This window comes from Somniosus microcephalus, chromosome 3 (assembly GCF_052327205.1).
Source record: "Somniosus microcephalus isolate GS21.2 chromosome 3, FLI_Smic_1.0, whole genome shotgun sequence".
Taxonomy (NCBI): Eukaryota; Metazoa; Chordata; class Chondrichthyes; order Squaliformes; family Somniosidae; genus Somniosus; species Somniosus microcephalus.
The window spans coordinates 45,234,817-45,248,811 of NC_140989.1; the positions used below are offsets into that span (position 1 = coordinate 45,234,817).

Below are 13,995 nucleotides of genomic sequence, written 5' to 3' on the forward strand. Positions count from 1 at the left end.
ATGCAGCCTGACCTGCTGAGTGTTTCCAGCACGTTGTGTTTTTATTGCAGATTTCCAGCGTCCTACTGCTTGTAAGAGTATCAGGAAGCCCATTTGCCGGCCAGCAAAGGAGTACCCAGCTCCGCAGGTTTAAAACGTGTACACGTTTTGTGCCGTACCTGGCTGTGCCTCTTTAATGGAAAACAAGGAGCACCTTCCAATAGAAAGATTGGGAAATTCAACTTTTAACCAATGACGTTTGGAGTTTGAGATTACGCGCTCTCCTCCGGAATTGGAACTGACTGGGTTGTAAATCGCAGTCAGACTGGGAGGCAGATTCAGAGTGATCTGTGCAGTTAACGTAAGGGAAATAAAATCATCTGTGTGTGTGCGAGATGTCAACACGATCCAGTTCCAGAACTTCTGATAGAGAAAAGGCAAAGAAGGTGGCGATTGTTGGCGGAGGCTTGGTAAGGTTCAGAGTTTAAAAAAAATAATATATACTTGCAGTCAGTAAATGTTTTCCCGCGGGTTGTGTAGCTATATTTGAGGGCTGAAGTACATGACAACTTTAATGCCCGATTTTAACTCGATCAAGCACAGCACTGAATATAAACTCAGATTGAACCCACTGGAACCGACCTTGTGGTACCTCAGAGCCGACCAATTTTTAGAATTAAAGTATGTAATTTGAGAAAAATGTATAAATGTTGCAAAATGCCACTGCAGTCTCGAAGGATTAAAAAAATAACGGTTTGCAGAGACAACAGTTTTAAATGTGTGATTAGAAAGTCCGTATTCTGAACTGCTTATCTGTTTTATGTTAAACTAAGAATCTTTCCCCCTGTGAGTCGAACGTGATACACAACACACTACAGAACCCAGGACTAAAGGCAATCACACAGCTAATCACAATTTTACCAGTAGTAGGATTTTAACTCATGCACGTACACCAAGTGGATCTTGAGTCCAATATTGCAACAACAACAACTTGTATTTATATAGCGCCTTTAACAAAAACGTCCCAAGGCGCTGCACAAGTGTGTTATAGGATTGAAAAAATTGATACTGAGCCAGGTAAGGAGAAATTAGGGCAGATGAGCTATTAAGACAGATGCTTGGTCAAGGAGGTAGGTTCTAAGGAGCGTCTTAAAGGGGGATAGAGAGGCGGAGAGGTTTAGGGAGGGAATTTCAGAGCTTAGAACCTAGGCAACTTGAAGGTATGGCTACCACTGGTGGAGCGCAGCTATCTTGGGGTTGTGGGGCTGGAGGAGATTACAGAAATAGGGAGGGGCGAGGCATTGCTTAACCGGGAGCTGATGTAGGTCAGTGAGCACAGGGGTGATGGGTGAACGAGACTTGGTGCGAGTTAGGACACGGGCAGCTGAGTTTTGGATGACCTCAAGTTTATGTAGGGTAGCACATGGGAGACCAGCCAGGAGTGCGTTGGAATAGTGAAGTCTAGAGGTAACCAAGGCATGGATGAGGGCTTCAGCAGCAGAAGAGCTGAGGCAAGGGCAGAGACGGGCGATGTTACAAAGGTGGAAATAGGCGGTCTTAGTTATACTGTGGATGTGTGGTCGGAAGCTAATTTCATGGTCAAGGTTGTGAACAGTCTGATTCAGCCTCAGACAGATGATAGGGAGAGGAATGGAGTCGGTGGCTAGGGAATGGAGTTTGTGGCGGGGACCAAAAACAATGGTTTCAGTCTTTCCAATATTTAATTGGAGAAAATTTCTGTTCCTCCAGTGCTGGATGTCAGACAAGCAGTGTGACAATTAAGAGACTGGAGGGGTCGAGAAAGGTGGTGGTGAGGTAGAGCTGGGTGTCATCAGCGTACATGTGGCAACTGATGCTGTGTTTTTGGATGATGTCACCAAAGGGCAGCAGGTAGATGAGAAATAGGAGGGGGCCAAGGATAGAATCTTGGGGGAAACCAGAGGTAATGTTGCGGAAGTCGGAAGAGAAGCCTTTGCAGGTGATTCTCTGGCTATGATTAGATAGATAAGAATGGAACCAAGCGAGTGCAGTCCCACCCAGCTGGATGACAGTGGGGTGGCATTGGAGGTGGATGGAGTGGTCAACCATGTCCAAGGCTGCAGACAAGTTGAGAAGGACGAGGAGAGATAGTTTACCTTGATGCAGTCACAAAGGATGTCATTTGTAACTTTGAGAGCCATTTTGGTGCTGTGGCAGGGATGGAAACCTGATTGGAGGGATTCAAAGATGGGCACGGATTTGGGAGGTGACAACACATTCAAGGACTTTGGAGAGGAAAGGGAGGTTGGAGATGGGGCAGTAGTTTACAGGAATGGAGGGGTTAAGGGTTTTTTTGAGGAGAAGGGGTGATGACGGCAGATTTGAAGGAGAGCAGGACAGTACCTGAAGAGAGAACCGTTGACAATGTTAGCTAACATGGGAGACAGAAAAGGAAGTTGGGTGGTCAGTAGTTTGGTGGGAATAGGAGTCGAGGGAGCAGGAAGTGAGTCTCATAGCCAAGATGAGCATGGAGGTCATGAGGGAAGATTTGAAAGAAACTGGAGAAAAATGTGAGCTCAGGGCTAGGGCAGGGGGGAATCTTAGGGGAAGTTTGGGCTAGGGGAAGGAAGGGAAGTGGCAGAGGCATCTTCGAGACAAAGAAGTCCATAAGCTCCTCGCACAGCTGGAGGAGACAGGGGAGAAGGGGTTTAAGAAGACAGTTAGCAGTAGAGAATAGAAGCCAGGGGTTATCTTTGCATTCCAGAATGATCCTGGAATAGTGAGCAGTTTTGGCAGACGAGAGCAGGGACCGATAATGCTATGTGGTCCAGCCAGATCTGGCGATGAATGGCTAAACCAGTTGTCTGCCATATCCATTCAAGTCTGCGTCCCTTGGACTTAAGGAAGCAATGATGAGGGCTGTACCAGGAGGAACAGCCAGGGTGAGAGAGAGTAATTGTTTTAGTAGGGACTAGGGCATCAAAGGTGGTGGTGAGGGTGTGGTTGAGCAGATTGGTAGCTGCAGAAATGTCATGGTGAATGGAGGGCCAAAGGCTAAATAGTTGGGAATTCGGAAGTGCAGTTGTAAGAGAGTTGGGAGAGAAGGGCGGACGCAGAAGGAATAAGTTTTTGGGTGGCAGGGCGGCGCTGGTGGTGGGAGGTGGATGTAGTTAGAGAGCGATACAAGGAAGTGGTCAGAGGTGGCCTTATTTGCAATTGACACGATGGGAGTAGCAAGGCCATGTGAGATGGTAAGGTTGAGGGGGTGGCTGTGAATATGGGTTGGGGAATTTACATGGAGGGAGAGATTAAGGGAGGATAGGAGGCTAGTGAACTCAGAGGGGAGAGAGCATGATGAATTGTGATGGAGGTTGAAGTCACAGAGGATGAAAAGTTGCTCGGTGCATTGGCTGAGGGAGGAAAGCGGTGAAGATATCTCTGATTAAAATTTTTATGGTACTTGGGTGGACAGTAGAGTATGAGAATTTCAATCAAGTGGAATAAGGTGAGATACTCAAAGGAGGAGAAAGTGGCGGAGTAGTAGGGGGACAGACCAAGGTGTGATTTGGTGAAGAGAGCCACAGCGCCACCACAGTGGGCGGGGCAAGTGGTGGCAGGTATAGCCAAGCGGGTGGCTTCATTTAAGGGTAAAGTGTCATTCCCCCTCAGCGAAGTTTCCGTCAAGACCATGATGTCGATGCAATCACCCATGACAAGCTCATGGATGGCAAGGGCCCTGTTCACAAATGAACTGACATTCTGGAGGGAGATGCGGAGAGGGTTGGTGATGGCTGCCCCACTGCCAGTGTTCATAAGGTCAGCACTGGGAGGGGTAGGAGATTGGCAAGATTAGCCCACAGCGGGCATGCTGGGCGGGAAGGTCGGCGAGAGAGTAGGATTGGACAGTTGAGGTTGCTACTCGTGAGGAGGCAGCGACAAGTGCCATAGTGGGCCTTTCGGAGGATGCCAAGGCACAGCGGGAAGCTGCAGCCTTATCTAAGAGGGAGTCAAGCCTTGGATGGCGGCAGGAGAGTAGGAAGGTCGAGGAGTAATGAAGGATCGGGGTAGGGATTTGGGAGGGCAGAGTATCCGAGAGTGGAGCGATGAAGGGAGGCATAACGACAGGAGAGAGCGGTCAGCGAGGGATAGAGAGAAAAGTGGAAATAGAAGTGAACGGCTCGGGTCCGGAGCAGCAGCCAAAACACGCACGTGAATGGACACGGAAAAGCTCAAGTTACATAGGCCTGGTTATGTAGCAAACAATGGGATACATATTTCCTGGTGGTAGTAGCAGGGAATAGGTTGGAGACAATAGTAGGGAGACCAGAGTTAAAGTCAGAGGTCCTGTGGAGGGGAAAAAGATGATGTAGGTAGGATGGAGTTGGCATGGAGCATCGTCAAACTGTTATCCAAGTTCGGAGACAAGTGTAGCAGGCGAGTGAAAGCCGGAAGCTATTTGAAGGGTATGGAATTGGAGGATGGAGGTTATTGCAGTAGGAATGAGACTCTATTGCGGTGCAGAAAAATGATAGCGAAGTTGATGCAAGTTGGAGGTCACCATAGAATCATAGAAAGTTACAGCACGGAAGGAGGCCATTTCGGCCCATCGTGTCCGCGCCGGCCAACAAAGAGCTATCCAGCCTAATCCCACTTCCCAGCTCTTGGTCCGTAGCCCTGCAGGTTACGGCATCCCAAGTGCACATCCAAGTACTTTTTAAATGTGGTTAGGGAAATTGAAAAAGGCAGATACAAGAAATCCTGGCAGCCTAGAGAGAATAGAATATGCGATCAATGTCTGGCCGGCGAGGTTGAAACAGAAATGCATTTCCTCCTAAAATGCGAAAAATTCAACACATCAAGAAACATATTATTCAACAAGCTAAGCCAAACAACCCCAGATTTCAAGGAATTGGATGACCTGTCAAAATTGAGATTAGTCCTGGGAGAAGGAGACAGACCATACCTTGGGGCCAAATATGTAACAACATGTCACAACCTGAGGACTGTTTAAAATTAAGACTGTTTAAAATTAATATTGAACGTACCAAATGAAGTACAAAGACTGTTTAAAATTAATATTGTTTAAAAGTAATATTGTATGTACCCAACAAATGTCAAATCGATTGACACCTACAAAATGTTTGAAAATGTACCTTTTTGCTATGTAAGCTTTGGCAATATGGTTCTCTGTAAACTTTCATGCCAATAAAGCATTTGAATTTGAATTTGAATTTGTTCCTGCCTCTACCACCCTTTCAAGCAGCGAGTTCCAGGCCCCCACAACCCTCGGGGAAGAAATTTCCCCTCAAATCCCCTCTATACCTTCCCCCAATTACTTTAAACCTGTGCCCCCTGGTTTTTGACCCCTCTGCTAAGGGAAATAGGTTCTTTCTATCCACTTTATCTATGCCCTTCATAATTTTATACACCTCAATAATGTCTCCCCTCAGCCTCCTCTGTTCCAAGGAAAACAGACCCAGTCTTTCCTCATAGATTCTCTACTCCCGGCAACATCCTTGTAAATCTCCTCTGTACTCTCTCTAGTGCAAGCACATCTTTCCTGTAATGTGGTGACCAGAACTGCACGCAGTACTCTAGCTGAGGCCTAACTAGTGTTTTACACAGTTGAAGCATAACCCTCTTGCTTTTGTATTCTATGCCACGGCTAATAAAGGCAAGCATTCTGTATGCCTTCTTAACCACCTTATCTGCTTGGCCTGCTACCTTCAGGGGTGTGTGGACATGCACTCCAAGGTCCCTTTGTTCCTCTACACTAGTACTTTTTCTCTACTTATATTAATTACGTTAAGTTCCCCACCATTTTTGGTATGCTTTTTGTGTCTTCTACTGTGAAGACATATAAAATATTTGTATAATGTTTCTGCCATTTCCTTCCCCATAATTTCTCCTGTCTCAGCCTCTAAGGGACCAACATTTATTTTTACTACTCTCTTCCTTTTTACATACTTGTAGAAGCTCTCACAATCTGCTTTTATATTTCTTGCTAGTTTTCTCTCATTCTATTTTTACTACTATTCTTCGTAACATTATAAGCTTCTTCTTTCAATCTAATGCTATCCTTAACTTTAGTTAGCCACGGTTGGATCACTTTTCCCATGGAGTTTTTGTTTCTCAATGGAATGTATTTTTGTTGAGAATTATGAAATATTTCTTTAAATGTTAGCCATTGCTTATCTACCGCCATACCTTTTTAATCTATTTTTCCAATTTACTTTAGCCAACTCAGCCCTCATACCTATGTAATTGGCTTTATTTAAGTTTAAGACTCTAGTTTCGGACTTGGGCAAGTCACTGTCAAACTTAATTATATTATGATCACTCTGCCCCAGAGGATCCTTTACTATGAGATTGCTAATTAACCCTTCTTGTTACACAATACAAGATCTAAAATAGCCTGTTCCCTGGCTGGTTCCATGACATATTGTTCTAGGAAACTGTCTTGAATCCATTACATGAACTCGTCCTCCAGATTACCTTTGCAAATTTGATATGTCCAGTCTATATGAAGATTAAAGTCACCCACAATTAGTACATTACCTTTGTTACAAGCTCCTACTATTTCTTGATTAATATTCTGTCCAACGGTATAGCTACTGTTAGGGGGCCTATATCCTACTCCTACCAGTGTTTTCTGCCCCTTGTTATTCCTTATCTCCACCCATACTGAATACATTACTTGTTCTGATTAAGAGATGTCCCATGTGTTTTTTAACCATGTTTTGTTGTTTACGGGGCTGCAGCCCAACATTTGGACAGGTACTTGAGGATGAGGATCTTCCAGGGTTATGGACAAAAAGCGCGGGGTGTGGGACTAAGCACGACTGCTCTTTCAAAGCGCCAGCGCAGGAATGATGGGCTGAATGGCCTTCTCCTGTGCAGCAAGTTTCTATGCTGTTGTTCCTGTTTATTCTGATGGGACTGTTTCATCCTATAGTTACTGTAAACAAGTGATTGGTGTTTTCCCTAAATAGCTTATCCAGGGAGAGACACGCTGCTTCAGTTGTGTTGATCCCCACGCACTGAGCATGCCATTTCGGGGTTGGTTTCCTTGGCATAGGCACCTATTTGTGGCTGCAATGAAGAGGAAAATGGGTGGAGGCCTATTTACACCCCCCACCCCCAATTATTGCCTGTGTTCTTTCCGTGGTGGGTCAGGCGTTCTTGTTTAAATCATGCTCCAGTGACATCTTGCTGACCTGTGACTTATTTTCCTTTGCACCTGCTGTCACAGGCCAGGTGTTGCCTGCCCCTTTTTAACTGGAAGCTGAGGGACCAATAGGAGCAGGAGTCAGCCATTCAGCCCGTCGAGCCTGTTCCACCATTCAATTAGATCATGGCTGATCTGTGCCTTAACTCCATTTATCCACCTTTTCTCCATATCCCTTATTACCCTTAACTAACAAACATCTATCAATCTCAGTCGTGAACATTTCGATTGACCCAGCATCCACAGTCTTTTGGGGCGAGAGAGTTCCAGATTTCTGCTACCCTTTGTGTACAAAAGTGCATCCTGAATTCCCTCCTAAAATGGGCTAGCTCTAATTTTAAGATTTGCCGACTGTTGCGTGACCATACCTCTAGAAATGGGTCCAACCAGAGTTGGCAATCATACGCTTTCTTTTATTCCATTCCTTTTAATCAAGCCAAAACATACAGATCCTCCTAGAATAATCTGTTTTGATGGGTTTTTTATTTTAGTGCTGCAGTTTTATAAACTGGTTTCTATTTATTTGCTCAATCCCTGACTCTGCCATTACTGTTGTTTTGGAAGCATTACTTCACACAGCTTTGTTATTCCACCACTGCAATTCATTTGCTTGTCTTGATAAAATTCATTTTTAAAAGTTGCTGAAAAAATGATTTCTTCAATTTAAAAAGCTCTTGGTTCGGCTAAATTTTAGTACACAGTTGCTTTTAAGTGATAATTGTGACTGGCAAAACCAGTTCCTTTGTCATTTCATGAAAATTTAGAGTATTAGTACACTATATAAACTAGGAAGGCAGTTGAGCAATTGCAGTCATCTCTCAGACAGGCTAATCATTGATTCACCAACATCTAGGAGGGCCAGCGGCTAAGCTGAACAACATGACAACCATAATCTACATGATTGGCAATAATTAACCAGTTCACTTGAGCATGGATGTACATTTTTTTTTAAGCGAGTCTAATCTCCTGTTTTATGTTCTTCCATTCCTTTCCCTGATTTCCCCCTCTCCAGATCATACACCAACTGTGGTGAGAACACAGGCAGGTGAGCCGCCCCTGGCTTTTGCCAGCAGCATTTCACACTGCCTGGTGGATGATCCTTGTCCAGTAATGACTCCTTTTTTTTATATAAGTTCTCATCTGTGGGGAAGTGTCCAGTCTCTGTGCAACCAGATCACAATGTGCCTGAGATCTAGAAGTGGCACGAAGGACAAAGTTCCACCATTCCAAGGGACCATGTATTGGGTGATATACTCTGCTGTCACTTAACCGTCATTTTAATTAGCGTTCTCATTTATTTTTTCACTTTGTTTCTTGTTCAAAATTAAATGCCATTGTAAACCAAACCATTTCCCCCATAAATCCATTGCTTCCCTCAAAGGAAAGTGCTGATTGAAATTTCAGAAGATCAATTTTTTTCTGTCCTCCAGGTTGGTGCTTTAAATGCATGCTTCTTCGCAAAGAGAGGTTTTCAAGTGGAGGTTTACGAAGCACGAGAAGGTTGGGTTCAATTATTTATTTTCTGCTTTGACATTTTCAGATGAACACGTTTCCAATTTGCTGTGTAGTCTTAGTTACACACGTAGTCAAGAGTATCTGAAGTGCTCAATTACTAAACTCAATCTAAATACCTGAATTTATATATCTGTTATATTAAAAATATTGTACGCTGTGCAATTCCTGTCCACATACCTTGCTTCCTGTGTTATGATTTTAAGTTACACTATTTATGTCAACATTTCGGATCTTTCAATGATAGATGTTATCTCAAGATGGACACTTTTCCTTTGCCATCACTGAAATTGATTTTTGAAAACCTTTTCTTCAATTTTTTAAATTCCAGTGGGCTAAATTCGGTTGATTTGCACCTCCTGTTAGCGCCCTAAGAGGGCGCCGCATGGAGCTGCACCGCCAGCAATGAAGTGATCGCCGTGTGCAGTGCCCCGCTCGCGCCCCGGCTGTAATATTGTGTGGTGCCCCCCCGACTTACCGCCAGACGCTATGTCCGCCGGGGTCTGGGGGCCTACCTGCGGCCAGGGCGGCGCTAGTTAAAGGGGAGGTGGCGGGCGGCCATTTTTGTTGCTGGAGACCATGCCTGAGAATTTCCATGTCAGCAAAAGTCAAACATTTTGGGGGAATTTATTAATTTTTGCTATTTAAAAAAAAAAGTATTACCAGGAATGCAATTATGTGTAGGCATCAAATCCTTTGAATGGTTATAATATGAATGCAATAGGCTGACTAACTTTTGATAAATACCTCAGGACTAACTGCTTGTACTACCTCATATAGTACTGGCATATAGCAGAAAGGCCCCAGATTCAAATCTAGTTGTTTATTGAATGACCGAAGTCAATGATGGGAATGCTGCAACTGGTCTCGATGTCCCCTGTGCTAAGGTGGAGAAAAATTAACCTTGGTTCCTGATCGCTACACATGGATCCATGCTGGAAAGTGCATGTCTGCATATCCAGTAAGGGTGAAATTAGGCTTGGCAGTGATCTTGCCACAGCTGCATAGCCCAACAATGCTCATTGCCTGAGTTCAAAGATGAAAAATGATCATGAGATGAAGTGATGGAAGGCGATTGGGGCTCACTGAACCAAATCTCAGCGTGAGTCACCAGTCTTTGGGAGAGAATGGGGAAATAAGACCCTATATGCTGCTATTGAGCTCACTGGTATTCATAGAATCATGCAGCACAGAAGGAGGCCATTCGGCCCATCATGTTCGCGCCAGCTCTTTGATAGATCCATCCAATTAATCCTACTCTCCTACTCTTTCCCCACAGACCTGAAAAATTCTCATTTTCAAGAATATATCCAATTCTCTTTTTAAAAGTTACTATTGAATCTGCTTCCACCACCCTTTCAGGCAGTGCATGCCAGAGTATTGCTTGAGGATCTTGCACTTCTGGTTGGATGTAGCTAATAGACAGTGAAGTATTTAAGGAAAGAATATTTCAAAACACGTTTGACATTTCCCATTCCCTTGCTTGGTAGATATTCGAACTGCTAAAGATGTAAAGGGAAGAAGCATCAATCTTGCTTTATCTTACAGAGGACGGCAGGCTCTGAAAGCTGTTGGAATGGAAGACCAGGTATGGAGGATCTATCCATTTTTTTCCCCCATGAAATTGCTGGAAAGAAATAATCTGGGGCACATCTTCCTCTTTATTTCAAATAAAAGATTAAGGGGGAAAAATTTGGTTGATTAGCACCTCCCATTAACGCCCTAAGAGGGCGTTAACTGGGTGCAAAGCAACAAGCGCCCGGGCATCGTGCGATGTTTGCGCCGCTCGTGAAATTGACCAGACATTTTGCGGCAGCGCTAAACACTACCACCACAATCTCCTGCGCCCGCAGATCGTGATGTCAGTCGAGTGTGTAGCACCCTGGACTGGATATTGAGTGGTGCCCCCGCCTTTCCGCTTGCTGCTAGCAGGGAACGTTTTGCAGTCGAGAAGGGACTGGGGGAGCGCTATTTAAAGACTGCTGCTTCCTGCCTTTTTTTGTCGGTGACATTTTTGCACCACGCATTCTGAGAGAGAGCAACTTCTGGAGAGATTCAATGCTGTGTGAAGGAGCTTTGGGTACTGAGCAGCACTTTGCAGGTTCATTTTGATTTGACCTTCCTTGCATCGATTTAGAAGAGACTATGGGGGCTGCACTCTGAGCTCTTTCCCTGGGTGTCTCCATTGTTCTTTCCAGCAGATTTGATGTACAGGTCTCTCCAGGCCGAGATTCAAGGCTGCAATGAGGGTGTGGCTGGAGAGCAAGATTGACCCTCCCCTTAAGAAGTGGCCGGCACCAGTGTGTCTGTGTTCCATTGCTGACTGACATCACATGAGCTTTGCCAGCGCTTTGAGGTGGTGCCTCGCACCTCTGCGTTAGCACCTTGAGAGAGGTGTGTAGCGCCTGATTTTAGCGCTCAAATCACCTCCAGGGGCGATAGAAGCCAAGTTGGCAGTCGGAGGCGATAATTAGCGCCAGGTGCTAAACTTTGCACCCGGCCGATAATTGCACCCCAAACGGGGCGATACCGAATTTCTCCCCCTAAATGTCCTGTTTTATATACATTTTGCAAAACCCAAAATTAAAATGGTGGGTTCTTGCAATTTAGATGCAAACAATTTCATGCTGCATAGATTCCATATTAGGAAGTAAAGTAAGCCAGCTAATCATGCACCTGTAATGTTGCTCCTTCTACACTACCGCTAACAAGACATTTAACCAATACAATTTATCTGGCAAATATTTAGAGAAATGGTCAACCAAAATGTTAGAAAATCTTGTTTCAATGACCTGATGGGCTTTTGTGTCAACATTCTTGGCCATGGAAACCGCCCACAAGCATGCAAAAAACACCACAGAATGATGCTATTGCACAAGAAGGGTCAACTCCGAGTTGACCACTATGAGGACTTGGGAGAAGGTTTACAAGAAGTATCAAAGCTTTTTTTTTTAAAAGAAGGCACTGAAGTGAGGTAAAAATATCATCCTGTCTTAATATGGAAATGAAAACATATGGTAATGTAGCTAAATCTGAATTGCTTTCCAATAGATATATTAATATAAATATTGAGAAAATTGTAATATAAGGATAAAGAGGTACTATTTTTAAAACCATGCAAAACCTCCAAAGCCTGTTCCCTTTTAAGAGCATCATCACACATGTTGCTTCCCTGTGTCCACACCATTCTGCACAAGTTTCAATCACTACTTCCCAGAGAGTACACATCATAAGAACATCAGGAGTAGGCCACACGGCCCCTCCACTTCCCCGCCCGATCTCCATATCCCTTGATTCCCCTAGAGTAATCTATCTATCTCCGCCATGAATATACTCAAAGATCAGCATTCACAGCCCTCTGGGGAAGAGAATTCCAAAGATTCACAACCCTCCGAGTGAAGAAATTCCTCTTCATCTCGGTCTTAAATGGCCTACCCCTTATTCTGAGACTATGCCCCCTAGTTCTAGACACTCCAGCCAGGGGAAACAACCTCACAGCATCTACCCTGTCAATCCCCTTCAGAATCTTGGATGTTTCAATGAGATCACCTCTCATTCTTCTAAACTCCAGAGAGTATAGGCCCATTCTACACAATCTCTCATCCCAGGAATCAATCTAGTGAACCTTCGTTGCACCGCCTCCAAGGCAATTTTATCCTTCCTTCGATAAGGAGACCAAAACTGTGCACAGTACTCCAGGTGTGGTCTCACCAAGGCCCTGTACAATTGTAGCAAGACTTCCTTACACTCATACTCCAACCCCCTTGCAATAACGACCAACATGCCATTTGCCTTCCTTATTGCTTGCTGTACCTGCATGCTAGCTTTCTGTGTTTCTTGCACAAGGACACCTAAATCTCTCTGAACACCAACATTTGAAAGTTTCTCACCATTTAAAAAAATATTCTTTTTTTATTCTTCCTACCAAGGTGAATAACCTCACATTTCCCTACATTATACTCCCATCTGCCAACCTACTGCCCACTCACTTAGTCTATCTATATCCCTTTGCAGACTCTGTGTTCTCCTCACAGCTTACTGTCCCACCTAGCTTTGTATCATCAGCAAACTTGGATACATTACACTAGGTCCCTTCATCTAGGTCATTAATATAGATTGTAAATGGATGAGGCCCCAACACTGATCCTTGTGGCACCCCACTAGTTACAGCCTGCCAACCTGAGAAAATCTGTTTATCCCTACTCTGTTTTCTCTCCGTTAACCAATCCTCTATCCATGTTACTATATTACCTCCAACCCCATGAGCGCTAATCTTGTGTAAAAACCTTTAGGAGGAAAAATTTGGTATCGCCCATTTTGGGGCGCTAATATTGGCCAGGCGTAAAGTTTAGCGCCCGGAGCTAATTATCACCGCCGACTGCAAAATTCGCCTCTATCAACCTTGCAGGTGATTTGAGCGTTAAATCAGGTGCTACACACCTCTCAAGGCGCAAACGTCAGGGAGCGAGGCGCTACCTCCGAACGCTACTGAAGCTCAGGCGATGTCGGTTACCATGGAAGCCACACAGACTGGCGCCATCCAGTTCTTAAAGGGGAGGGGCCATCTTGCTGGCCAGCCACTCCCTGCTCATTGCAGCCTTGAATCTTGGCCTGGAGAGACCTCAAAAGCAAGTGTGTTGGAAGCACTAATGGATAGGCCCACGGAAAGAGCTCGGCACTTAGTAACCTGAGTGCCAAAACTCCTTAGCACAGTGTTAAAACCAAAAATTTTGCCGACAAGAAAAGGCAGGAAGTGACCGCTTTTAAACAGCGCTCCCTCAGCCCTTTTCCCGACTTGAAAACGTTCCCCTCTACCTGTTGTTCCTAGCAGCAGGCGCTAAGACTCAATATCCAGTGTGGAGTGCTACTGGGGCGTTGCACGCTTAACTGACATCACGATCTGCGGGCGCAGGAGATCGTGGAGGTAGCGTTTAGCGCTGCCGCAAAACGACTGGTCAATTTCGCAAGTGGCGCTAAAATTGCAGCGCTTGGGCGCTAAGTTGCTAGCGCCCTCGGGATGCGCTAAGCAACCAAATTTCTCCCCCTTCATGTGTAAAAACCTTTAATGTGGCACCTTATCGAGTGCCTTTTGGAAATCCAAATATACTATATCCACTAGTTCCCCTTTATTTACCCTGCTAGTTACATCCTCAAAAAATTCTAATAAATTTGCCAAACATGACTTCCCTTTCATAAAACTATGTTGACTCTACCTAATCATGTTATGATTTTCTAAGTGACTTGATACTACTTCCTTAACGATGGATTCCAGCATTTTCCCGACAACTGATGTCAGG

General features: G+C 44.7%; 1 protein-coding gene across 3 annotated transcripts in view; it reads left to right on the forward strand.

Moving 5' to 3' along the window:
* Positions 1-226: 226 nt before the first annotated feature.
* kmo (kynurenine 3-monooxygenase) overlaps positions 227-13,995 on the forward strand; it is a 43,759-nt gene continuing 29,990 nt past the window's right edge. Inside the window, exons 1-3 of one of the 3 annotated variants that reach the window (XR_015076025.1) lie at positions 227-449; positions 8,617-8,686; positions 10,189-10,286. Coding sequence is in view for 2 of the 3 variants with exons in the window: in XM_085980309.1 (XP_085836435.1) it covers positions 375-449; positions 8,617-8,686; positions 10,189-10,286 (243 nt within the window). In the remaining variant the exon portion in view is untranslated. The remainder of the gene's footprint in view (positions 450-8,616; positions 8,687-10,188; positions 10,287-13,995) is intronic. The other 2 variants (XM_085980309.1, XM_085980310.1) reach the window with 2 other exon arrangements.